At 36.5% G+C, this 25,690-nt stretch overlaps 2 protein-coding genes across 6 annotated transcripts; one reads left to right on the top strand and one right to left on the bottom strand.

Annotated features, from left to right (window-relative positions):
* Positions 1-5,886: 5,886 nt before the first annotated feature.
* Positions 5,887-9,268, top strand: LOC104818174 (cyclin-dependent kinase A-1). Its single transcript, XM_010547637.2, has 9 exons — positions 5,887-6,127; positions 6,559-6,586; positions 6,657-6,841; positions 7,034-7,154; positions 7,275-7,448; positions 7,744-7,907; positions 8,203-8,290; positions 8,405-8,458; positions 8,860-9,268. Exons 2-9 carry the CDS (start codon positions 6,578-6,580, stop codon positions 8,947-8,949), a joined length of 885 nt encoding a protein of 294 aa, XP_010545939.1. The 5' UTR covers positions 5,887-6,127; positions 6,559-6,577; the 3' UTR covers positions 8,950-9,268.
* A 781-nt stretch (positions 9,269-10,049) lies between these two features.
* On the bottom strand, positions 10,050-14,694 carry LOC104818173 (coiled-coil domain-containing protein SCD2-like). 5 transcript variants are annotated; one of them, XM_010547633.1, is made up of 17 exons: positions 14,602-14,694; positions 14,281-14,452; positions 13,881-13,956; positions 13,696-13,737; positions 13,548-13,610; positions 13,181-13,230; positions 13,065-13,092; positions 12,892-12,966; positions 12,696-12,806; positions 12,558-12,618; positions 12,254-12,370; positions 12,050-12,162; positions 11,874-11,943; positions 11,573-11,614; positions 11,339-11,379; positions 10,522-10,648; positions 10,050-10,408 (listed from the first exon to the last, which is right to left on the bottom strand). In XM_010547633.1, the coding sequence occupies exons 2-17, from the start codon at positions 14,439-14,441 to the stop codon at positions 10,065-10,067; spliced, it is 1,521 nt and encodes a 506-aa protein (XP_010545935.1). In that variant the 5' UTR covers positions 14,442-14,452; positions 14,602-14,694; the 3' UTR covers positions 10,050-10,064. The 5 variants fall into 5 exon arrangements, with proteins under 5 accessions (XP_010545935.1, XP_010545934.1, XP_010545933.1 ...); XM_010547632.2 differs by having other exon boundaries at positions 14,281-14,456; positions 14,538-14,691; XM_010547631.2 differs by having other exon boundaries at positions 14,538-14,691.
* Between the last annotated feature and the right edge of the window lie 10,996 nt (positions 14,695-25,690).

Genomic DNA, 25,690 nt, shown 5'->3' with positions numbered 1-25,690 from the left:
TTTCCAATACATGCTGGCAACTAAATATAATGTGAGAATTTCCAGATGGGAGAAGACCAAGTATGTTGTTGTGTGTAATAGGGAGACTTGTCCGTGGAGAGTATATTGTTCAATAGATGTCCCTTTGAATAAATGGGTGATAAAGACGTATGACCCGGATCATAATCACACCAAAGATGGACATGCATCATTATTGACGATGAGACACATTGCAGCCATGTTCAGTGAAATCCTCAGAAGACAGCCTTCATACCCTGCTGCCCAAATGCAACATGATTTGCAAACAGAATGTGAGATGACAGTGTCTTTATCAAAGTGCTTCAAAGCTCGACAAATCGCTTTAGGAGTTTTGATGGAGGATCAAAGAGTTCAGTTTGCAAAGCTATGGGATTATGAAGCGGAACTAAGGAGATCAAATCCTAACACGACAACGGAAATTGTGACGAAAATAGAATCTGGTCACCAAGTGTTCGATCGGTTTTATGTATGTTTCGAGGTTTTACGTGAAACTTGGAAGAAACATTGCCGCCATGTGATCGGCTTAGATGGATGTTTTTTGAAATGGGAGTTCAAAGGAGAACTCCTTTCTGCTGTTGGCAGAGATGCGAACAACCGGATTTATCCTATAGCATGGGCAGTTGCACGAATGGAAGATATCGAAAGTTGGACGTGGTTTGTGCGTAAGTTACAAACAGACTTGGACATTGGGGAAGGACACAATATTACTATACTCTCGGACAAGCAAAAGGTGAAGCAACATATTATTTGTTTTTATTACATGCAATCGGATGATATAACTTATAAGATATTTTTTGTATTTGATTTCAGGGTCTGATAAATGCTATTGAGAATGTGCTGCCACATGCTCATCATCGTATGTGTACTCGACACATATATGCCAATTGGAGGAAGTCGTTCAAAGATTTGGAGCTAAAGAGAATGTTTTGGGCAGCTGCTAACAGTTTTCATGAAGGTGAGTTTCGGCAGCACCTGGAAGCTATCAAGAAATATAATCAGTTGGCGTATGAGGCATTGATCCGTTCACGACCGAAACAATGGGCTAGAGCATTCTACAGTCTTGAGTCTAAGTGTGCTGATATAAACAACAATTTGTCGGAGAGTTTCAATGGGTCAATCAAAGAAGCACGTATGAGACCTATGATCGACATGCTGGAAAGCATCAGGAGACAAACAATGCAGAGAATTGCGAAGCGGCAACAACAGTCCAGCTCTTGTATCACTCCTTTTCCCCCAGATGTAATGGACGATATAGAAGTTGTTCGGCAGAGGTCAGTCTATTGTATGTCGATACCAAGTGGACATGGAAGATATGAAGTATTACAATTCGGTATAAGTTATACCGTGGACCTTGGAGGGAAGACCTGTGCATGCAGACGATGGGATTTAACCGGATTACCATGCGAACACGCACTGTGTGTGCTCAATGCAAGAAAAGATGACCTTACAAGGTATCTGTATGAGTATTTTTTTTCTATGTTCCCTTCTTTATATATGATGTAATCCTTTTTCTTGGTAAAATTTCTTTTAGGTATACTTCTGGATACTTTTTGACGTCCAAATGGAAACAAACTTATGAGAAAAATCTATTGCCTGTTAATGGAGAACCATTGTGGCGTAAGTTGGGAAGAGATCCTATCGGTGTACCTGAAAAGAGGCCGATGCCTGGGCGACCGAGGAAGCATAACCGAAAAAAAGATCCTCACGAGTCTCCTACAAAGAAAGGTCATATGACTCGGCATGGTCGAATAATGACATGTAGTCGGTGTAAACAGTCTGGACATAATACAAGCACATGTATAAATGACCCGGTGCAGATTAATGTACCAAAACGGGGCCGAGGAAGACCAAAAAAATTAGAGGTATGTGTTACATATAATTTTTTCATTTCAGTCAAATGCTGATAAATTTGTTTCTCTGTCTAAATAGGTTGGTGGACCATCAAGGCAACCTGGATCATCAAAAAGAACCAGAACAACGACAAATGTTTCTGTCGATTCGGTCCAATCGAGTCAAAATTCAGTCCAAGCTGGTCCATCGAGTCAAGTTAATCCTCCGAGACCTGGCCGGATTCATCATCCTAGACGAAGACAGAACCATCCCCCGCCCCAAATGACTCAATCGAGCCAGAGTAATCGTCCTCCTGCCCAATCCAGCCAGAGTAATCCTCCTCATGCCCAATCCAGCCAGAGTAATCCTCTGACTTCACGAAGTCTCCGTTATCGATCCACTCGACCTCTTGGAGTACCGCGTAATCGAAGTACATCTTCCATGATATTTGTTACTCCATATACCGGTAGAGTATTTCAGGTTCCAAGGCCGGCTCCTCCATCAAACTCGTGAAATGATTGAACTCGGGATCTGCGATTAGGACTTTATATTTTGATTAGGGATTCTGAATTGTCTAAGATATTTTGTTTCGGAATTCTGTATCAGCTATGACTTTGTGTTTTTTGCAAATCTGAACCTTAGTATATCTATGCATTTGGTTTATCTTCAGATTAACTAAATCTGTATCTTACTGATTTCTATATTTTTTCTTTATAAATTAGGATTTCAATAATAAAAATTAACACAAATCAACAACGACACATTTTTCTTAGATTCATTATATTAATACCAACAACAACATACAAACATTAGTCTTCATGACAAATCCAAACACATAAACCATCTTCACTCTTTTAATAACCCATAATAGTACAACCCAACCGAAATAAAAACCACCATTCCTATGAGCATTTTTTGGCAAATTGCTTTGAATTCTTGAACCTCAGCTTCAATCCTCTTAAGTCTAACTTCGATCTTGTCAATTCGAACTTTCATTTTCTCATTTTGAACTTCTATCTTGTCATTCCGAACTTCGATCTTCTCATTTTGAACTTCGATCTTCTCATTCCGAACTTCGATCTTCTCGTTTCGAACTTTTATCTCCTCTTTCAATGATTGCAGTTCTTCGATAATGGCTTCATCGACCCATTTCCATACGTGTGAATAATTTTCCTGAAACGTATAATTGTAATTCATTTACGATTCTTACTAAAACGCATAAAAAAAATGTGAAACTAACCTCTTGTGATTCGCAACAGAAGAATAATCTTCCTGGGTTTTTGGAAGTTTTCGATATCAATTTTATAATCTGGCGTCCACATTCACATTGTTGTGGTAATCCTTTTTGTTTGGATGATCTAGGACTGCAACACACTTGTGAATTGGTCGAACTCATGAATCTGAAAATCCTAAACCAGAAACATTAAACGTCAATCAACATAATCCAACCACAAACAACAGCTCAACATAAACTCAAATCTAAGAAAAATAAACCCTAACAGTCAAATAACAATATGAATCTGAATCTAAGAAACATAAACCCTAACTTTTTGAAAATGGACTTCAACTAAATCCTAAACCATACACACTTACCTAGACGAACCGACGAGGTAGGATGGAAGCTAGACTGGCGGCGAAGAAAAGACGCCGACACGACGCGGAGAACAACGCAGATGACGAACAGAGAGAGAGGAGAAAGGGAGATGATGAACAGAGAGAGGAAAAGGGGAGATGACGAAGGGAGATGAAAATATGAGAGGATAAATCGTGCTGGGGATGAAAAATACACATTTTAGGGTTTTTAAATTTTTTTACCAAACCGGATTGGTTTTTATCAAACCGCTCCGATTAATTAAACCGGTTACTCCGACATGGCTAAACACGTGGATGCTGAGTAGGATTTTAGAACGCTGAATCATCACTTTTTTAAATGAACAGTGACACGTTAAACGCCGTCAACGAATCCTGCATAATTTGGAAATTTTTTCAAAAGTCTGAGTATTTAGGTAGAACTTTTGAAAAGTACAGGTATTTATTTGGGAATTTTATAGTTCAGGTATTTATATGGGAGTTTTGTAAAAGTTCAGGTATTAAAATGCGATTATCCCTATAAATTACAAAAAAGTATATTATAAATAATAATAAGATTTTTAAAATATTTTTAATTAGTTTTAAAAAATTATATGTATAATAATTTTTGCAAAAATAATATATATACACACACATAAATATATATATATATATATATATACGGACTTAAAAAATTGTCATTGAGGTAGTATAAAAATTACTATAATTTAAAAGATAAATTTAAATTTTTTATAGGGGTATTTAATAGTTTTTATTTAAAATTTATAAAATTTATAATGAAATTAATTTTTTAATAAAAATGGGGGCATCGTCTTGGTAACTAATAAGTTGGGCCCATCCATGTATATATATATATATATATATATATGATTGTATGTATGTGTATATGTAAGTATATAGTATGTATGTATATATGTATCCATGTGTATGTGATTGTTTATATAGATTTTAGGGTTTTAAAATTTTTAAAACGTATTTGGTATTTTTATAAACATTACATTTTTCAAATGAAACATTTTTATAAATATTTTGGTCATTTTATCCAAACGCCGCGGCAAAATGTTATCAAAATGGAGTTAAAAATATATAATCCAATTATTAACATTTTTATGGCGATTGTAATTTGTAATCATATCAGTTAGTTTTTTAACGGCTGCAAACAATAGAGTCGCTCTCATTTAAGTTATCTAGGAGTGGCTCAATCAATTCATTTAAATTATCTTTGACTGTATAGTCTCATACTTACATATCTTTCGGATCCTTTTCATTCTGTTGCATTCGATTCATCCATATATCCCCTACCCAGAAGTTCGTCAAGAGCCGCTCTTTGTCTATACCTCTCGCATCGGCAATTACTCCCCAACTTCCTATGGTATCCTGGACTGTCACACCGAGAATGATAAAAAAAAATTGGGACAGTATAATCAAATGGTGATTATATTGGTTATAATGTTAAATTTATAATAATCACATCAAAACCTTCATAAAGCTTTTTTGTTACCATTTTATCTGTGTTGAGACATTTTAACTGAAAATACAAAAGAAAGATAATATGGTTTTTATATTTAACTATAATAAAACTACACATTATATTGTATTGAGATATTATCCAAAATACTTTTTTTTTTGTGAAAACTATTTCTTCAATGACAGTATAATCAAAGATTATATTGGTTATAATGGTAAATTTATGATGATTACATCAATTTACTATTATTACACCTTATATATTATACTAATCATTTGGTGAAACCATCATAAATTTAATGTTATAAATAATGTGATCGTCATTTGACTATAATATCATTCTAATACCATGATCACATATAAAGATGGTATATGTAGCGTAATTTTACCAAAAAGAGAATATTTTGGATATTTCGTACCATATCTAATTTACATCAAAATCATAGGTAGAATCCTCCTCCTCCATAACACAATGTTATCTCCACATTAGATATCCATTAATTTTGGATTTAGTTTGATTATTTTGTTTTATAAAAACTTTATTCATTTCATTTTTTATATTTATTTTAGTTTCATATAGATTTATACGGGTTCGATTTGAGTTAAAAGAATATTTTTAAAAAAATTAATTTTATTCACTTTTTTAGGATTTGAGTTAAAAGAACATTCTAATTATATCAATATTTTATTACCTCTATATTCGATTTTATAATAGTGATATGAAATCAGATCAGATTCATTCTTAGAATATTTTTTTTGGAAATGTATATCCGTATGTTACGTTATACATCACGCGATCCACCTCCAACTAATGTTCGTTTTATTATATAGTTTTTAACGAAAAAACATATTGTTGTATTTTGTATGGCAGGCCGATCTGTTTTCAATTCAATTTGATATTTGACATTTTGATTTTTTTTACCCCAAAAAAACCGGAATATAAAAAGTAAAAAAAAATACTCCCAAAAGACTACCCTCACACAAGCACTCCCTAGTTTCTCTCTGCTACTGGCTGCACAGAAACCACCGTCCCCCTCTCTCTCTACATTTAATATCTCGTCCACAGGGAGAGAGAGAGAGACGCGATCCATCGTTTGCCAGTCATCGACGCTTGAAACTATCTTCGATCGTCGCCGGTAAGAAGACGCCGTCGTCCTCATCGGAAGACTCTCGGCGGAGGAGTTCTTTTTTTTTTCTCGCTGAAGTCTGCGCCTAACTTCCGGCAAGTCAAATCTGTCGTCATTTTTTCAATCTATGTTGGCTTTCTCCTTAGATGCAGATTTGTAGTTCGGTTGTTCGATTTATGCATTGCTCTTTGTGCTTTGTATGTTTTTTGTGTTTGCATTTCGTAGTCATAGCTCAGTGCTTCTCTGGTTTGGCCGGATTTGAGATCGCGGCTCCGATTTTCTCCCACTTTTTTGGTGTTCTCTACGATTTTGAGTTTGTACTTGCTGTATTGATTTGTTTCACGACCATCATACCAATCTGGCCGAAGAAGAATCGAATTGACGGCTCTATGTGCTAAGGATCTGCCACTATGGATTCATTTTCTTTACGCATTAGTAGATTTGGAGTTTTGGTTTACAGATCAGTGGAATCATTCTGAATTATGGGAGTTACATCTTACTTACTGGTTTATGTATCTTATCGCAGCTTGCTTGTTCTGGACTTGATGGATCAGGTTGGTGCAAGAATTGTTTTTGTTCATTTAGTATGGCTAAATCCTGACAAGTATTTTGTAAATTATCCAGTATGAGAAAGTTGAGAAGATCGGTGAAGGAACTTACGGAGTAGTTTATAAGGCTCGGGATAAAGTGACCAATGAGACAATAGCTCTGAAAAAGATCCGCCTGGAGCAGGAGGACGAGGGGGTACCCAGCACTGCGATAAGAGAAATTTCACTCCTGAAGGAAATGCAGCATGTCAACATCGTCAAGTATGAATTTCTAAGTTTCTGTTTGTGAATTTGTGGCTCACTGTCATGAGAGCGAACACTGGACTGCATACTAATTCAATGTGTTTCTTCCCGTTCTCGTTTTGCATATTAATGTATGACTGCCATTCATTTTTCACCCGTGTTTAAGAATTTAACAAACAATTTGGGCTGATTAGTAAGTGTGCCTGTCAGGTTGCAGGATGTGGTGCATAGTGAGAAGCGTTTGTATCTTGTCTTTGAGTATCTAGACTTAGACCTGAAGAAGCACATGGACTCGTGTCCCGATTTCTCAAAAGATCTACATATGATAAAAGTGAGTACAATGTTTTGTCGGTTAACTACAAGTTAATTGTCTATTTTTCATCGGTATGTGCTAAAGATACTATGTGTTTCTTCCTGTATAATGTTGCTGTTTGCTGTTTGCTGTTTGCAGACATATCTGTATCAAATTCTCCGTGGAATTGCTTACTGTCACTCTCATAGGGTTCTCCACCGTGATCTGAAGCCGCAAAATTTGTTGATCGATCGCCGGACAAATTCGCTTAAACTGGCAGATTTTGGACTGGCCAGAGCATTTGGTATCCCTGTTAAGACATTTACTCATGAGGTGATAGCATATTGCTTGACATGCTTTTCTAGTTCATGTACGTTTCCTGATGCATCCACGCTGCATTTGCATCCACGCTGCATTTAATCTTAGGAACTATGACTGACTTCTACATTTGATGTTTCATAGTTTTGAATGAAGACTAATACTTTCTGTTGGATTTTAAATTTTAATATGCGTAGCCAAGTACATAGCTCTCAATTGTTCAATTATACTGGCTTCAAAATAACATTTTGATGGTTGATTTGCACATATTGAGATTGTCATTCATATAATGCATCTTATTTCTCTTTAGGTTGTTACACTCTGGTACCGAGCACCAGAGATACTGCTTGGATCTTGTCATTATTCTACTCCCGTTGATATTTGGTCAGTTGGTTGCATATTTGCCGAGATGGTCAACAAAAAGCCTTTATTTCCTGGAGACTCTGAGATCGATGAGCTATTCAAGATTTTCAGGTTTAATACTGACTTCTTCAATCCAATTTTATTGGTATTTCATAGGAGCCAGAAACCTGTTGTGATTATGAGACAAGAATAGAACTTTGTGTGATTATATTACTAGAGATTCCATTTCAGTAGTTGCTTTAACCATCACAACCCACCAATGAAGAAAACGTAGGTTTAAAGTTTCCGATTTCTCAACTCAAAATCTAATTGTCGGAGAAAATTAACAAAAGAACAGAGAAAACAAACATTCCAACATAATATTCTGTCTTAGTGATGACTCTCCTTTTTACTTTCCCTTGTGAAGAATCATGGGGACTCCCAATGAGGATACATGGCGTGGGGTGACTTCACTGCCAGATTACAAATCTGCATTTCCCAAGTGGAAACCAAAGGTACTCACAAGTTTCTCTCATAACGACCACTCACTCCGGCTGCTATATCCTTAATCCTTTTTTATATACATTGAAGAAACACAATGTGTACCCCTCTTCCTTTTTTCGCCGCAGGACTTGACGTCCATTGTCTCCAATCTTGATCCATCTGGAATAGATCTTCTCTCCGTAAGTTCATTAATCTAAATTTTGAACACATATACACATACACACACACAATATACGTAGAGGGAGAATGCACCCATGTGTATGTATTCGATTCATGTGCATATAGGAGCATGCTATTCTGTTGGTTGAGTCTGAATGATCGAGCATTATTCAATTTCTACCACCTGGGTCTGGTTAACCGAAACCGAACCAAAGTTGGTTACCTGAACCAACCAACTGAAAAACCTGACACCAGAGCCTTCGGTCTTGTCTCCTTATGCTTATACATACTTGTGTCATATATTCGAGATAATACTATATGAAACACATAAAACCGACAGCTATTTTCCAGATCAGAAAAAAAAAACGTGTGAGAACAACTGAGTTTTTTTTTTAAATATATTTCTGTTTATTGGATTCAGAAAATGCTGAGCATGGATCCAACCAGAAGAATCACTGCAAGGAGTGCCCTTGAGCACGACTACTTCAAGGATCTCGGATTCGTTCCCTAAGTAAAATCTTCTTGAGCCCTTCTTCATTCTGAATTATTTCCCGCTCTTAATCTTTGATTAAACAGGCATGGAAAATATATTAGTTTGTATGTTTGTTGGTCTTTTCGTTTAAATATCTGAGCATATATCAGTTTGTTTGGGATGGCGTATAAAAAAAACTATCCACAGTGTGTTTTTCTCTCTCAGATTTTCACCTTTTGAAAATTTTGTTGGAACCTACTTCGGCATGAAAACTAGTGTATGTATTCCCCGTAACGATTTTACATGTAATGTTATTTTGTGTTGTCTTAGTTACTCGGTGAGACATGGATTTTATTTATGACTCTCTCTCTCTCTCACTCTCTCTCTATATATATATATATATATATATATATATATATATACTGGTTCGTTTTGAACTTGAAGAATAGGAAGATTAGTAAATTTGAATGTTATTTTTTATCCCTCAGATAAGTTTTAATTAATGCTTTGTGCAAAACTTATAGTAGTTTGCTGACTTATGTAGACCGTCGTAGGCTTTCACGAAATACGTAGGTGGTGTTCGTGTATAGATATTTAAGATTTATTTTATTTTAAATATCTAAAGCTGTGATTGATATACATAGATCGCGGGAACAGAACCAGGCCACCGTTGCCTACCCAAAAATAAGAATATATAAATCTTTAAATTAATGATTCAACAAACAAATAAATGGTTGCCTCTTTCAAAACGGTGGGAGTTCGAAGAAAACGATTCAATCTTTTTTTTTCCAGCGAAAAGATTCTAAATATTTGAAGAAAAAAACACTAACATAAATGGTATAAAAACCACGCTATGAAGTAAGTAACGCTGTTTGGATATAAATTGGCTACACATGCGAGTATGAGTGCATCGGTGATGAAGAATCGAATCGAAAAATACGATATTTTTTTTATCCGACTGTTCAAAATTTTCGAACGGTTTTAATTTAAAAAAAAATCGAATTTTCTAAAATCAAATCAAATTAAAAAAACCCGGATATAACTGATTTTTTCTTAATATAAATGGGAACCAAACCGAAACAGAGAGTGAAACCGAACAAAATATAATATAATAAACGATTGGTATCTATTTTTGTAAAACCGAAAGAATCGAACTAAACAATTTTCGATCCGATCCCGAACTGAATACCGAAATAATGTCCATCCGTATATATAAACGATTGTACAATAACTTGTACAACAAACGATTGGTATGTATGGCACACATAGAGACCCTGTAGTGCTTCAAAATGTTTATGTATCCACGATTCGGTAAAAAGAGGACAAAAAGGAGGGATATACAAAGCCCAAAAAAAAAAAATCATTTCAATAGAATTGGCATGTAAAGAGGAGAGGGAGAGGAGGGACGATGAAGGGGTTTGATCCATCTCTCTCCGAGACGCTTCCCACAGCAGTTTCTCCATCCCAAGTTTCCTCAGCTCTTCCATTCCTCTTTCCACTGTCGCACCCAATGTTTCAACCATACTTACAACAAGATATGAACAAATTAATGATGAATAATCCAGAAGAAGGATTGTTCATCTGAGGAAAAAAGGAAGAAGAAGGAGGTACCGTCAACAGCGTCTTGAGAAGACGGAGATTGCCCACAACGACCGATCCAGAAGTGTAGGCGTTCGTCTGAAATGTCTTCTTCCACACCATACAACTTGGCTCTTCCCCACAAGTACATCAACCATGCCTGCATGCAATTTCCACTTTTATATATATATAACACTTGAAACTGGGCATACATAATACAATATGCATAACATACAATGAATATATATATACACACATGATGGAATCCTGCATTTAATATTCTTTGCATGGAACAATAAATAAACAAATATACATCAACAGATCCATAGGTATGCGTATAATCGCATTTTTTTAATATCTTATCTCTAGCTATATATAGAGACATCAAATAACACTCACACACACACACACAAACATATATATATATATATATATATATATATATACGTGCGTAATCGCATTTTATATCCCTTATATCTAGAGTTTAGATTGTTTTTTGAAAGAAGTGCACCAGTTGCTGTATATGCGTGTGTGTGTATATATATATATATATATATCATTTCTTGTCTACATATAGCTAGAGGCATATATGCAGAAAGAGCACTAATATCCTGACCGTATCACTATGCCGAGATACCTATGGCTGTCGTGACCAAGCAAAAGGCAGTACTAACAAGCACATATCGGGAAAAACCGATGCAATGGTCAAATACTATTTATGATTTCTGATGAATATTGCACTGTTGCACAGAAAGAAGTGAGTAGGCATGGTCTTCCACAAGATTTAAAGAGTTTTTGTGAGGGAATGTGTATCGTGAAAACATAGGTGTGTGGGCATAAATAACAGTACCTGCTTAAAGGCAACATCTTCTGCTTCCTCTTCACTTAGTTCTGCATTTTAAACAACACCAGAACATGGTGCAAAATTAGTTATTTTAACCACATGGTTTGACAATGTCAAACGGATATTATTTTCATTTTCTATATGTTAATCATTTCGGATGAGCAATTAAACTAAAAAACTAGACTCTTCATCATAGACAAATTTATAAAACCTTAGGGAAAGAAACAATTCTGTGCTTACCGTATCCGTCAACAAATTTGGGATCTCCATGGCCCTTGGGATCTGTAATATCGTGGAAAAAGAGGAGGTGAACATTTGGATTTTAACTACTAAAGCAATTTGGAAGAAACCTTTCATTACCATATGAAATGGGCAAGCATGCAAAATATATAATTTTTTTATCGTCATATTACTTAGCAGTCAACAACGAGTAGCATACTTGTCCATCATTTAGAGATTCTAAGAACCAAAGTTAGTGCAAAGAGGGTATAAATCTCCCATCGTCATTGTATGATAAAACCTGTAAATATTATATACGCACCAGAGACAGTTTGACGAATCAAACTCGGTCTTCTCCGTTGGGCAAATGCAAGCACAACAGCATCCTCAATCTAATCCTCCAAGCAACGGAACCTCATAGTTAACTCTAAACCCTGTCGAGGACAAGCTATTTTATGTGACAACACATAAAACATTAGTGCAGAAACAATTATACACCTTTAATGACGCTAACTCTCGCAAACCCATCTCAACTGAAAGCATACTTTCAATATTTCCTTCCCCAGTTAGATCACTTAAATCTCTAGCAGTTTTACTCCGACCACTTCCACCTGCTCAATTTTATAATGTGATAATTAAAGATGCAGTGAAGAGCAAAAGGCAAGGACAGCTCTTAAAAGTTTAGATATATAGCAGACTAGCCTTTATTCTGAGACAACTCCTTGGCCTTTTGCGCTGCAGATATGACTAGCTCAAATGGGAGGGGAGCCAAAGCTGACCAATGTTCATGCCTAGATGGTGCTATATCAGCACAGATGCCTACAGAAGGACATGGAAATGCAAAGATCTGAGGAATTTGATGAACGAGTACACTACAGGCATATACATTTGATATGATTATTATTAGGTAGAGAATACCTAGGGCCACCAGAATAACTAGTTACAGATGTAAATTACGAAATTCATTCTCAAGCTCAAAAGTTTATATATATAAAGAATTACTTACCATGCTGCACAGCCAACCCCCAATACCGAGCAAGCCAGCATCTCTTTAGAACTACTTCCTCCTAAGAGATAGATATTGCATACAATGAAAACTTCAAGAACCATTGCACATAATAAGACCCGAATTCTGTTGACAAACCATTTCGTCTTGTGTCAAGATCATTCTCTGAGTCATTGTACGAAGAGATTTTGCTTCAGATTCTGCTTCTGTGAGCTGTTCCAAAGCTGTTGCAGACTCATCTTTGAGGCTCTGACCATAAACTTGTCAGCATCACTTCACCATGCAGATCAAAATAGCGCACCATATTGAAACGAGCAATATCGATAAACATTACCTGAAGTTCTGAACGAAGGGAAGCAACTTCTTCATCTTTCCCATCTTTTTTCTGTTTAGCAGCCCTTAGAGCTGCCTGTAACAAGTAGCAATTTGTTGTTCATACAATTGTATCGTTCACAGAAACATTTATGAGACAAAAAATGTGGCATCTGTATCACTAAACACATTAACCTCTCTTTGACGCAATGCTGCTTCCTTCCTGAAGAAAGACGTAACTCAGAATAAACGACTCATCAACAGCAGTATCAAAAAACAAAACAAAAACAGAAGGAAGAGAAGTCTCCTACCTGCTCAACAATTTAGCCTCCAGAGATACTCCTTCTCCAAGTGAAGCAACCTTTGGAATAAAAGGCAACAAAAAGATTACTTGAAAGCCTTGGACATATTGAAAATACCTATGATGATACCAAGTAACAACCTTTTTAATGATTATATTAAAATGGCAATATCAACCTATCCTATACATGCATCTGCATATATGTTTGGGTAATTAAACACACGCTGCATCTCCTGGTCTTCCAAGAACTGATGGAATGGTAACCATCAAACATATTTTCCGTGTTATGGGCACCTAAAACGATTAAGTAGGATACTATAACCAAGAGAAGCAAAAGCAGCAAATGTGTCCACTATGAATGCCAACAAGATCTAAACCTGTTTCTCTAGCTCCCTAGCCCTAGCCTCCGCCTCCTCACACTTTTCTTCAGCACGACGAAGCTGTATTCAATAACAAATGTTATACGTACGCGACATGAGTTCATTAGGTACTTTCAATTTCCAAATCCAATGGAAGAAATCAAACCTTGTCCAATATAATCTCATTCTCCTCTTGTAGCATATCTAGCTGCAATCAACATTGAGTAGGCTTCAAATCAAAAGTTCCCAACCCACATGACAGACTAGCATTTTAAAAATCAATCTAAATAAGCATGAAAGCCGTAAATTGAGCATATAACCCGCAAATACTCATTGGAAAGCATCACATACCTCATCACGAAGAGCCGAAGCTTCACGTTGATCTCCCTTCTGCTTTGAATTCGCTGATGGTACATCAGCAAAAAACCTACAAACCACAAAATAATGGAATGAATCACAACCGAAGTAGGGGAAACCACAATTACGGCAAGATATGAGCCATTGACTTCTCATTTCACGTGAATCTCTAGCAGACCTGTTGATAAGCCCTGGGATCCATTGATTTAGTACTGAAGAGATGATTGTACATCAACTCCAGACCAAAAACAAAAGAAAGAAAGTGGCCTTGATAAACTCCACAAAGTAGCGTGCTCTCTCGACAACAAAAGATTCGATTTCGAACACAATAAAAAATAAACAGAATTTCAAAATTTCCCGAAACGAATATATAGATAAGCTAAAGCGGTTTCACCTTTTATCTCTGTTCCTAGGAGGATCAATCGGGGGAACAGCAACCGGAGTTTTGGGTGACACCTTCCTCGGTGGCATGAGATTAAGAGTCGGAGTCGTGGATCTGACAGACCTCGACGGCCTTACGGTGGAGGCTGAACGCACTGAGGGCACTTGGTCCATGAAGTTCCTGCCTAACTAATCAAAGCACGAAAACTAACTCCGAATCAGCCCTAGGAAACCAAGTTCTTCACTGGTACGCCAAAATTCAGAAATCACCGGTCATTTCGCGCAAGTGAAGCTAAATCACGAGTCACCAGCTCTTATGAAAGCGGAAATTCACCGCAGGCGATGGCGATCTGTTCCGCGGAGCGAAGGAAACCGCCGGCAAGTTACCGGTCCCGTTGGTATTGTTGCTGCCAGCGGGAGAAAGCGCAGAAGGAGCATGAAGACCTGGTTTGAGAGGAGCAGCGAATCTGAGTACGCTTGACGGTGGAGAAACCTCCGACACCCACGAGCTGCTTCCGGTGAGCCGGAGACATTGCCGGAGAAATCGAGTCCGTACTGCTCGATCCACCGGTCCACTGGCGTCCGTACACCGGGCTTCCCGCCCTCCTCCGATCCATCAGCAGTGCTCGTCGAGATGCTTGTAAGCCAGATGGGAAGTCGATCGCAGGAAGGAACGGCGGTAAATCGGAGGAGAGAGAATATTATCGCGGAAAAGCTTAGATTTTCCCGAGAAAAAACCGGAAGGAAAGAAAACTTCGGTGGGAGAATGAGACTTCGAAACGACGCCGTTTGATGCGAGATGAACAGCAACAACCGCGGGAGGAAAACGAAAAGAGCTGGGAAAACGGTGGGATGTTCATCATTCAGTTATTTGTATTATAATCTTTCGTTTAAATTCAAAGGCGTCATTACTATATCATCCTTATTCGACCATTTTGTTTACATTATATAAAATAGAATAGAATCCAATCAGAATTAATATAATATAATCAATTTTTGAGATTGAAAGAAATTGAATAAATATGAAAATTAAATTAAAATCTTAAATATTTATAGAGATAATTATTTTTTAATTAAAAGAAGTAGGAATATAAACTCAAATTTAAAAAATTAACATAAAGAATGATTATAATTTTTAAAACTAAGAACTCCAAAACCATGTGTATATGCATGTTGGTATGAATATCGAATTTAAGAGTTTCTAATTTAAAACAAGATAAAACTAAACAAAACTGGATATAAATATTTAATATCACACGTACATACAATGTTGGTTTTACCTTCAATTTGTACTATTCTTATTCTTATGTTATAAATAAAATATATTTATCGTGGAGTTCACCACCGACTTACTATTCATATATACAGTTATTATTCACACTGACTGTATACTTGAACAGTAACTTCGGAATTTCTATAAATAGGCCATTTGAGTTCTTCCATTTGTACACTTTCAAGAGATACATTTTTATCCATTATCTTAAAATACAGTTTTCAGATATAGTTAACGATCTAATATCCAGGTCATTAATATTTCTTCCAATTTCATAACACGTTATCAGTATGAGCGCTCTTTCACAACTAAGTCATAATGGCAAAAATGACAAAATATCGAGTTCGAGGTCCTCGGCATATCATGAAATAATTATTTATCATGACAGTTAGATGTCGAGATTCATCTCGAATCAAAAGGTCTTACTACTACCATTAAAGAAAAAAGTGCATCAAACGAGAATAAAGCAAATGCACTAATATTATTGCGACATCATCTTCATGATGATCTGAAAAAGGAATATTTGACAATCAAAGATCCTGCAGATCTTTGATTAAAATTAAAAGACCATTTTGATCATCAAAAAACGGTGATCCTCCCCAAGGAAAAATATGAATGGACGCACCTCCGATTTCAAGATTTCAAGAATGTCAGTAAATATAACTCGGCAATGTACCGAATCACTTTGATTCTAAAATTATGTGGAGAAACAGTCACAAAAAATGAGATATTGGAGAAAACTTTTTCAACAATGCATGCCTCGAATATTATACTCCAACAACAATATCGAGAAAAGGGTAAACAAAATATTCAAAGCTTTTATCGTGTCTCCTATTGGCTGAACAAAATAATGAGCTGTTAATGAAAAAACACGCATCACGACCGACTGGATCTGTACCATTCCCTGAAGCGAATGCTGCAGAAAACAAATCATTCCCTGAAGCGAATGCTACAGAAAAAATATCATTCCCTGGAGTGAATGATATGTCTTATAATGGTCGAGGACGTGGTTATTTTCGAGGTAGAGGCTGAGGCCGAGGCCGAAGACGCGGTCGTGGTGCTAGCTGAAGTTCGATCATAGTAGGTTGTCAAGGAAACTCATTCCAAAATCATAATTTATCAATAATAAAGGGGGGGTAAATGGTCATCCAAACAAGATGATGAAATAAAGTACATGCCACCGGTGTGGAATGACGGGACATTGGTCGCGTACTTGTCGCACCGCTAAATATCTGGTGGACCTTTACTAAAAGTCGATTAAAGAAACAAAAGAGAAAGACATCGAGACCAATCATGTCATGAGTGATTATGATGATGATGATAGTGGTGCTAAGAACTTTGCACACATGGACCTCACTGATGTTTTTACTCATCCTGAAGATGGATCCGGTTATGAATAAAAACAATATAAATGTTTACATACTTTATATAATCAATATTATCTACATGTGCATTCTCATGTATAAGTAATTTCATGATATGTTGTTGTACTTTGTATCACTATTTCTACTTCATAAGTTAGTGATGATATTATGCATTATTAATATATCTATTTTTTTAATGTTTGTCATGTCGTTTTGTCCTTAAATAGAAAATGAATAGGGACATTATCAAAAATACCCTTAAAATGCTACTTATACTTCATAGTGTACCCTTCTTTCAAAAAAAAAAAAACCCCCTTCAGATATACCCTTCTCATATAAACAATTTCCATTATACCCTTATGTTATAAAACAAATAAAATTAAAATAAATAAAAATAATAATTTCCCTCCTAAAATTTATCTCTCCTCATTATCACTTTTCTTCTTTCTCCTTCGACATTTTTCATTCTCTCTCCTCCGGCATTTACGTTCTCTCTCATCCGTTTGCTCTCTCCCTCCGTTTGTTCTCTCGTATTTTGTTCTCTCTCTCCTCTAATTTTAACTTTGTCTCCGCCGCCGCCGATATACTCGATCTCTCCATCAATTTGCTCTCTCTCTCTTCTGATTTGGTTACTCTCCCTTCAGATTTGGTATCTGTGTCCTCACATTTGCTTCATTTATCCAATTTGTTTGCTCTCTCTTCGATAATTTGCGAAACTGCTTCAAATCTCGTGGAAATCAGCGGAAAATCAAATAGAATAGTGTAAATAGGTAAGTTTTGACTTAAATATTTTTATTCTGTAGATTTTTTCTTGTTTTTGAGTTGTTTACTGTGTTTTGTGGGAAAAAATTGAGTCAGATATTTGATATAGACAAATATCCATGCAGTCACACAATCGCAGCAGTCCACAAGACCAACAGAAGCAATATTATATCGGACTTATGCTCTCCATACTTTCTCCAGGAGACATGGCGGTTGGCTTATCAAAAAACAGTTTATCCGGTTTCCTGATTGTTGTGATTGGATCATTGACGACCCACGAGATGCAAACCTCGTGGTATTAACTCCGATTGTGGAAGATAAACACAAAACCGGTAGACCCAAACAAAATCGGTTTTCAGGCCCCGGCGAACCGCGGACAAAGCGTTCAAAGAAGGACAAATAAAGATATTGCATAAATAATATGATTGTCTGATTTCATGTAGTTCTCGTGACCCATGTGATTGTATACATTTTCCAGAAGGACAATCTATTTGAATAAGGTGATTTTTTTTGCACTAGTACCGTCTTAAAATCTTGAAAAGATAGAAAAAAATTTTGAACTGTGTGATCCGTGTGACTCACCCGTGACCTATGTGACCCGAAGACATTTTTACACTATGTGACCCATGTGACCCGTGACTCAATGGTCCTTATAAAACACGGTCAAATCTCGATTTTAAAGTGTTAAAATGGTCTATATGATGTTTTACAATGATAATACGGTATCTGTAAGTTAAATTCGTTAACATAAGTAAGAGTTGCATGAACATTAGTACAATTTGTTCATAAGTTATCATGAAATACTAGTGTCACTTATGAAGTACATTGGCATGAGTGACTTGAATATGAAAATTGAAGCGAGCATGATTTTAAAGTTGTTATTGATGTTAAAATCCATGATTAATCACTATATAACCATGCCAAGTCACTAATTCGATAAATTCGACCTATGTGACCCATGTGACCCATGTGACTCACCTGTGACTCGTGACCCGTGTGACCCGTGACTCATGTGACCCATGTGACCCATTGGACTTATGTTTTTTTTCTTTCTCATTTCCAAGTAAAAGTAAAATCCAAAATACAAAGGTGTTTACAAAAACTGAGTTTACAAACTACGAAAGAGTTCACAATAAATAATAGGTTAGTTGTACACAATTTTACCATTACAAAATATATCGATAGCCAATTTTTCACGGATCAGTGGTATGGTCCCATCGCATATCGACATGAATTCTGCTCCCTTGTTCAAACCAGATATAAGTGCATGCTCAATGATCGAATACCTCACGGGCACACCATTGAGCATGAACCACAACTCTTTCTCATCTTATGCTTTAACAGAGCGGTTAATGAGAACACCCGCAGGCGCATCTTTAACTGTGGTTCCCATTATGCGTGGAATAGATGTTGGAATTGTGATTCTTTCTCGAAGTACGTCCATTCATCCTGTGTTAGTACTTGTTTAAGCGTCTTCAGCGTCTCATAGGGACAACACTTCGCATTGATCTTCGAAGAAAACTGAATGTCTTCGAATTTGTAGACAAATGGAAGCTGCAAAATAAAATAATTGTTCGTCATTGTGATCTTTGTGACCTGGGACCAGGGACCTGTGGCTGATATGACCCATGTGACCCGTGACCCATGTGACCTGTGACCCGTGACCCGTGTGATTCGTGTGCGGTGTTGTGAGTTATATTATACTATTACCATATAAATCTCTGTTACCCATATGACCTGTGACCCACATGACCTTGCGACTTAGAAAATCATTAAACTTGCCAAGGTATTCCGAAATCCCACACCCACACCCTAACTTTCTATTTCGAATTCCTAAAACCAAATTATATATTTCAAAACAAAAAAACCGTAACTTTATATTCAGAAATCCCAAAAATCTAATTTTCAATTTCGAAAGTCCTAAACTCTAAATTCCTATTTTGAAATATCAAACCATCCAACAAGTTTAGTAATTTTATTCCAGGATCAGGTCACAGAAGAAAAAAACAGAGAAGAAGGTGCAAAAAAACCTACCGTTTCTAATGGGAGATCTTTGTCCGACGATGACGAAGATGAATTAGCCTGAGACACAGACGAAGATGAAGCAGAAGGCACATGTGTTCTTGGATCCATGGTGTTTTATTTTTCACACAAAATCGTAAAAGAGATACCGAAATTGCAAGGAAAATGACATCAGTTTCTGAAAATTGAAAGAGAGAAATCGAGCAAGAGAGAGAGATTTTCGAAATGCTGAAGGAGAGAGAGTTCGACAGAAGAGATAGTAGGAGAGTGGGAGTTTACCAAGGGAGAGAGAGAAAGTAGTTTCTTTTTTTTTTTAATTCTTAAAAATTTAGCTGTTTTTTAATTGAAAAAGCATGGTCCTTTTCGTCTTTCTCTTAAAATCCAGGGATATATATGTGTTTAACTCATTTTAGCTTTTAGTTTTTTTTATTTATTTTTTGGAGGGTAGGCTATAAAGTAAAGGTAGCATTTTAAGGGTATATTTGATATATTCCCAAACGAATATGGCCAAAACTGTGGACGGAGAGGAGATATATGTTTGGAAAATAGTGTTACAACACATACTGTACTGAAAGACAAAAAATATTTCTCGAATCTGAGAATAAACAAAGGAAATATTACTACTATATCTGGAAATGCAAAAATAATCAAAGGCTCTGAAAGAGCTGATTTCATTATGCCAGGAGGAACAAAATTTACAGTAAAATATGTCTTATTTTCCTCCAAGTCCCAAAGAAATTTATTGAGTTTTAAAGATATCCGACAAAATGGATATCATATTGAAACCATGAATGATGATGATACTGAGTATTTATATATCACCTCAATCAATTCGGGACAAAAGTATCTGTTGGAAAAATTACTCACTCTATCATCGGGATTATATTATACTAATATCAATGTGATTGAATCACATGTCATAGTAAACCAGAAGTTTGCTGATACGTTCAACGTTTGACATGATCGATTGGGTCATCTTGGTGCCATTATGATGAGAAAAATTATCAAAAACTCTCATGGTCATCCACTGAAAAACTAGAAGATTTTTCAATCAGATGAGCTTTCTTGTGATGCATGTTCTAAAGGGAAATTAATAATTAAACCATCACAAGTTAAAATTGGGTATGAATCATCATCATTTTTAGAAAGAATTCATGGTGATATCTGTGGATCCATTCATCCACCATGCGAACCATTTCGATATTTTATGATATTAATTGATGCTTCAAGCAGATGGTCACATGTATGCCTTTTATCATCGCGTAATCTGGCATTTGCCTGATTCTTAGCCCAAATAATTAAACTAAGGGCACAGTTCCCAGAGTACCCGATCAAGAAAGTGGGGTCTGATAATGCTGGAGAATTTACATCACAAGCTTTTGATGATTACTGTATAGCAATGGGTATTGATGTTGAACACCAGTAGCACACGTTCATACACATAATAGATTGGCAGAGTCATTAATCAAATGACTCCAGCTTATTGCCAGACCATTGATAATGAAAACAAAATTACCCATTTCTATCTGGAGTCATGTTATTTTGTATGATGCATCACTGATTCGTTTCAGACCAAGTGCATATCATAAGTATTCTCCATTATAATTAGCATTTGGTCAAGAACCTAATATATCGCATCTCAGAATATTCGGATGCGCAGTATATGTCCCGATTTTCCCACCACAACGTACAAAAATGGGACCATAAAGGAGACTTGGAATATATTTGGGTACGATTCGCCATCCATTATACGATATCTTAAGCCACAAACGTTTTGTTGATTGTCATTTTAATGAAAATCAATTCCCACCATTAGGGAGAGAAAATCATAAAATGGTGGGAAATGGAAATGATCTTAATTGGTATACACCATCATTATCTCACCTTGACCCCCCAGCAAAACAACGAGAACTAGAAGTTCAAAGGATTATACATTTGCAGAATGTTTTAAATCAGTTACCTGATGCATTTGCAGATATAAATAGGGTAACAAGATCATATATAGATGTTGCAAATGTTCCTGCTCGGATGAAAATTCCAAAAGAATAAACGAAAGAAAATTCGAAAAACGATTCCAAAACACACCCAAAGTGTGGATGACCTACTGGTTCTAAAGACAAAAAACCTCGAAAGAGCAAAGAACCCAAGAAAAATGAAATGCTCGATTCGGAGGAACACGTTCCAAATCAAAGAAATGAAGTACCTTGTGATGATGATATAAATCCAGATAATGGAAATCATGAGATCCCAATTAATTATATTAATAATGGTACATTATGGAATCGAAGGAAATCAAAGAGATTGATGATATATTCTCTTATAATGTATCAAAGGAAATTGATGAAAATGAGGATTCAGAATCGAGATCTATTTCGGAGTGTCAAAGGAGACCAGATTGGAATCAATGGAGAGACGCAATACAAGCTGAATTAGATTCTCTTAATAAGCGAAAGATATTCGGATATATTGTTATTAAACCGAAAGAAATTTCTCCTGTTGGATGTAAATGGGTGTTTGTGCGGAAAAGAAATGAGCACAACGAAATTGTAAGATATAAAGCTCGTCTTGTCGCACAAGGTTTTTTCCAAAGACCAGAAGTAGATTACGAGGAAACTTATTCTCCTGTTATGGATGCTATTACATTCTGATACCTAATTAGTCTTGTAGTTTCAAAGAATTTAGAAATGCGTCCCATAGATGTTTTTACTGCTTATTTATATGGGTCACTTGACATGAGTATCTATATGAAAGTCCCTGAAGGATTTAAGATGCCCGAAACATTGAAAGCAAAACCACGAGAGTTATGTGTTGTCAAGTTACAACGATCATTGTATGGGCTGAAACAATAGGACGTATGTGGTATAAACGTTTGAGTAAGCATTTATTGAAAAATTGATATACAAATGATCCTATATCACCATGTGTATTTATCAAAAGGACAATGTCTGGGTTTGTGATTATTGTTGTATATGTTGATGATTTAAATATTATTGGTACTTCCCGTGAAATCCAGCATGCATCTACTTATTTAAAATGGGAATTTGAAATGAAAGATCTTAGACAAATCAAGTATTGTCTTGAGTTATAGATAGAACATTTGAAAGATTGAATTTTTTTACATCAATCTAATTATACAAAATGGGTACTAAAACGATGCAATATGGATAAGGCAAATCCACTAAGTACCTCGATGGTTAATAGAATTGGACATTGAAAAGGATTCATTTCGTCCTCGCGAAGATAATGAAGAGATACTTGGTCCTAAAGTACCGTTTCTAAGTGCAATAGGAGTTTTTATGTATCTTGCAAATTGTACTAGACTAGATATATCATTTGCTACCAATCTATTAGCAAGATATAGTTCTACCCTAACACGAAGACATTGGAATAGGGTTAAACATATATTTTGTTATCTTCAAGGAAATATTGATCTTGGGTTGTTTTACCCTAAAAACACAAAAAAAAAATTGTTGGTTTTGCAGATGCAGATTATTTATCAGACCCACATAAAGACATGTCACAAAAGGCTACGTCTTCACAATCAATGGAACTGCGTTAGCCTAGCGTTCTCAAAAGCAGATTCTAATTGCTACATCAGCTAATTATGCCGAGATCATCGCATTACATGAAGCAAGCTGAGAATCAGTATGGTTGAGATCACTATCTCAACATATTCATAAGGCTAGTGGAATACCTATCAACATGATGCCAACACTATTGTTTGAAGACAATGTTGTGTGCGTTGCACAGACTAAGGAATGATTCATCAAAAGTGATAGGACAAAACATATTCCCCCGAAGTTCTTCGCATATACCCAGGATCTTGAAAAGAGTAAGGAGATTGAAGTCAGATATGTATGATCATGTGACAATGCAACAGACTTGTTCACCACGGCTCTTCCGATGCCTACAGAAGGACATGGAAATGCAAAGATCTACGGGATCTTTGATGTCCTGTTCAGGGGGAGCGTGTAGTTGTACAACTTTTTTCCTTATCAGGTTTTATCTCATTGGGTTTTACTGATAAGGGTTTTAACGAGGCAACACCGAAACACGCAATTGTGTTTTTACTAACGGTGGCTCCAAGGGAGAGTATTATAAATAAAATATATTTATGGTGGAGTCCACCGTTACTGTTCACACCGATTTACTGTTCATATATACGGTTACTGTTCACACTGACCGTATACATGAATAGTAACTTCGGGATTTCTATAAATAGGCTATTTGGGTTCCTCTATTTGTACACTTTCAAGAGAGAGAGTAATAAGAAACACATTCTTCTCCATTCTCCTAAGTTTTTACACTTATCCCTATGTTATTTAGGTAGACATCTAATGTCAATCACATCCAATGTGATTCTTAGATCCTTTATGAGACTATGATATCGAATATCATTGCATACTTGTCTCATTTGTACCATTAAGTCTCAAGTCAAACCTGACGACTTAGCCTAAGGTAAACCATATTCAAGCTGTGGGAACTACGATTTTCCACCATGCCTCACAAAGATAATCTAGCACGCTCAGCTTTGGCATGACCCGTGTTACGGGTGATCAATGCCTTGACAGGTGCCCTAGTAATGGGAGGTACACACTTAGCATTATATGAAAAAGGGATTTTCGAAAACATTCTTAGATCAAGCATCTATTTTCAAGCTATGAGAACCACCATTTCTCCATCTTGCCTCACCAAGATAATACGGCACACCCAGCTTTGGCATGACCCATGACACGTACGATCGAGGCCTTGACAAGTGCTTTACTCTTAGAGCTCCTAGATCAAACCGGTTTCTGTGCAATGATTGTACATATCAAGGATCAACCATTGTTCCTTGATCAGATGTATTACATAATCCGAATAGACCATCAATTCGATTATGTAATCCCAATCTTGAAGCTCCCACTCAATCAAGCATATCCAATATCTTTATTAAGTTACATGCATTCATTCACTATGGACCATCCATAAGAATAAATCATGTCTATTTGAGTCGCAGTCAATCAGATTAAGCAACGATTGCACAATCGAACTTAGAAAACGAAAAATTTCGAAATTTGTCCATTCTAGATGTAGAGCGGACGTTCTAGGCTCGGCAGAACGAGCGGTCTCGATTTCAGAAGTCAGAACGGATGTTCCGCACTGAAACCAAGCAAAATGGACGGTCAAGGGTAGGTCTACGTGATCAGATCACGTTTTCCCGCGTTCTCGGCCCCGATCAGACCCGAAACTGATCCGAATTTTTCTGTACACTCAAAATTCGAACTCCTGCAATCTATGCAACATGAAACATGCAATTTCAATAGATTCAATCATCAAACATGCATAGAAATCAAAGCAAACATGGATTCAAACAATTCAAATCCTAAAACGTGCGTGATTGGGTTCTACGAAATCAAAACAGAGCAACCACGCTTTGATACCACTGTTGGGTTTCCTGGGATCTCTAGAGCGAATCCTATTCCTAAGAGATCGATTCTAGGGTTTGCGCAGCGGATGTAAAACAAAAATTTATGAAACCCTAGAACCATGCTTCTATGAATCGTAGAAAAAGTAAGAACGCTTACGTCAATCGATCTGGGGCCTGTATCAATTGAAGAATCTGTTCGATCACGTTAGGTAGAAAGATTACCTCGCCCTCTACACGTATCCACACCTCGGGATGGATTCCAACGATTAAAAATTGTCTCTTAGGACTCGAATCTGCTATTCAGTATATCGCTTCGAGAAAACGAGACTTAGAACTCCTTGAACTCTTTGGATCTCACCAAAAGCCCTCAAAGTTCTGCCAAAGACGGCTCAAAAAGATTCTTTTTTTTAATTAAGGTTTTAATCTGCTTCTTATAAAGTGATTTTACCATAATTTTGGTTTAAATTTGGAAAAATCCGAAGCCCGGAATGGACGGTCCAGAAAAGCATGTGGACCGTCCGTTCCAGCAAGCCAGAACGGACGGTCTGCCTATGTGGACCGTCCGTTCCACACAAGCCAGAACGGACGGGCT

This window comes from Tarenaya hassleriana, unplaced genomic scaffold (genome assembly GCF_000463585.1).
Source record: "Tarenaya hassleriana unplaced genomic scaffold, ASM46358v1 Cleome29, whole genome shotgun sequence".
In the NCBI taxonomy this organism is placed as follows: domain Eukaryota; kingdom Viridiplantae; phylum Streptophyta; class Magnoliopsida; order Brassicales; family Cleomaceae; genus Tarenaya; species Tarenaya hassleriana.
The sequence above is the reverse complement of the archived record's forward strand: the minus strand, read 5'-3'. Positions and strand labels throughout refer to the sequence as shown.

Excerpts from the sequence above, each read along its gene's own strand:
- LOC104818174 (XM_010547637.2), top strand. Across the intron at positions 6,842-7,033 it reads CAGCATGTCAACATCGTCAA|GTTGCAGGATGTGGTGCATA; the intron begins GTATGAATTTCT and ends TGTGCCTGTCAG. Across the intron at positions 8,459-8,859 it reads CTGGAATAGATCTTCTCTCC|AAAATGCTGAGCATGGATCC; the intron begins GTAAGTTCATTA and ends TATTGGATTCAG.
- LOC104818173 (XM_010547631.2), bottom strand. Across the intron at positions 12,967-13,064 it reads CAGCATTGCGTCAAAGAGAG|GCAGCTCTAAGGGCTGCTAA; the intron begins GTTAATGTGTTT and ends TACTTGTTACAG. Across the intron at positions 10,649-11,338 it reads AAGATGTTGCCTTTAAGCAG|GCATGGTTGATGTACTTGTG; the intron begins GTACTGTTATTT and ends AATTGCATGCAG.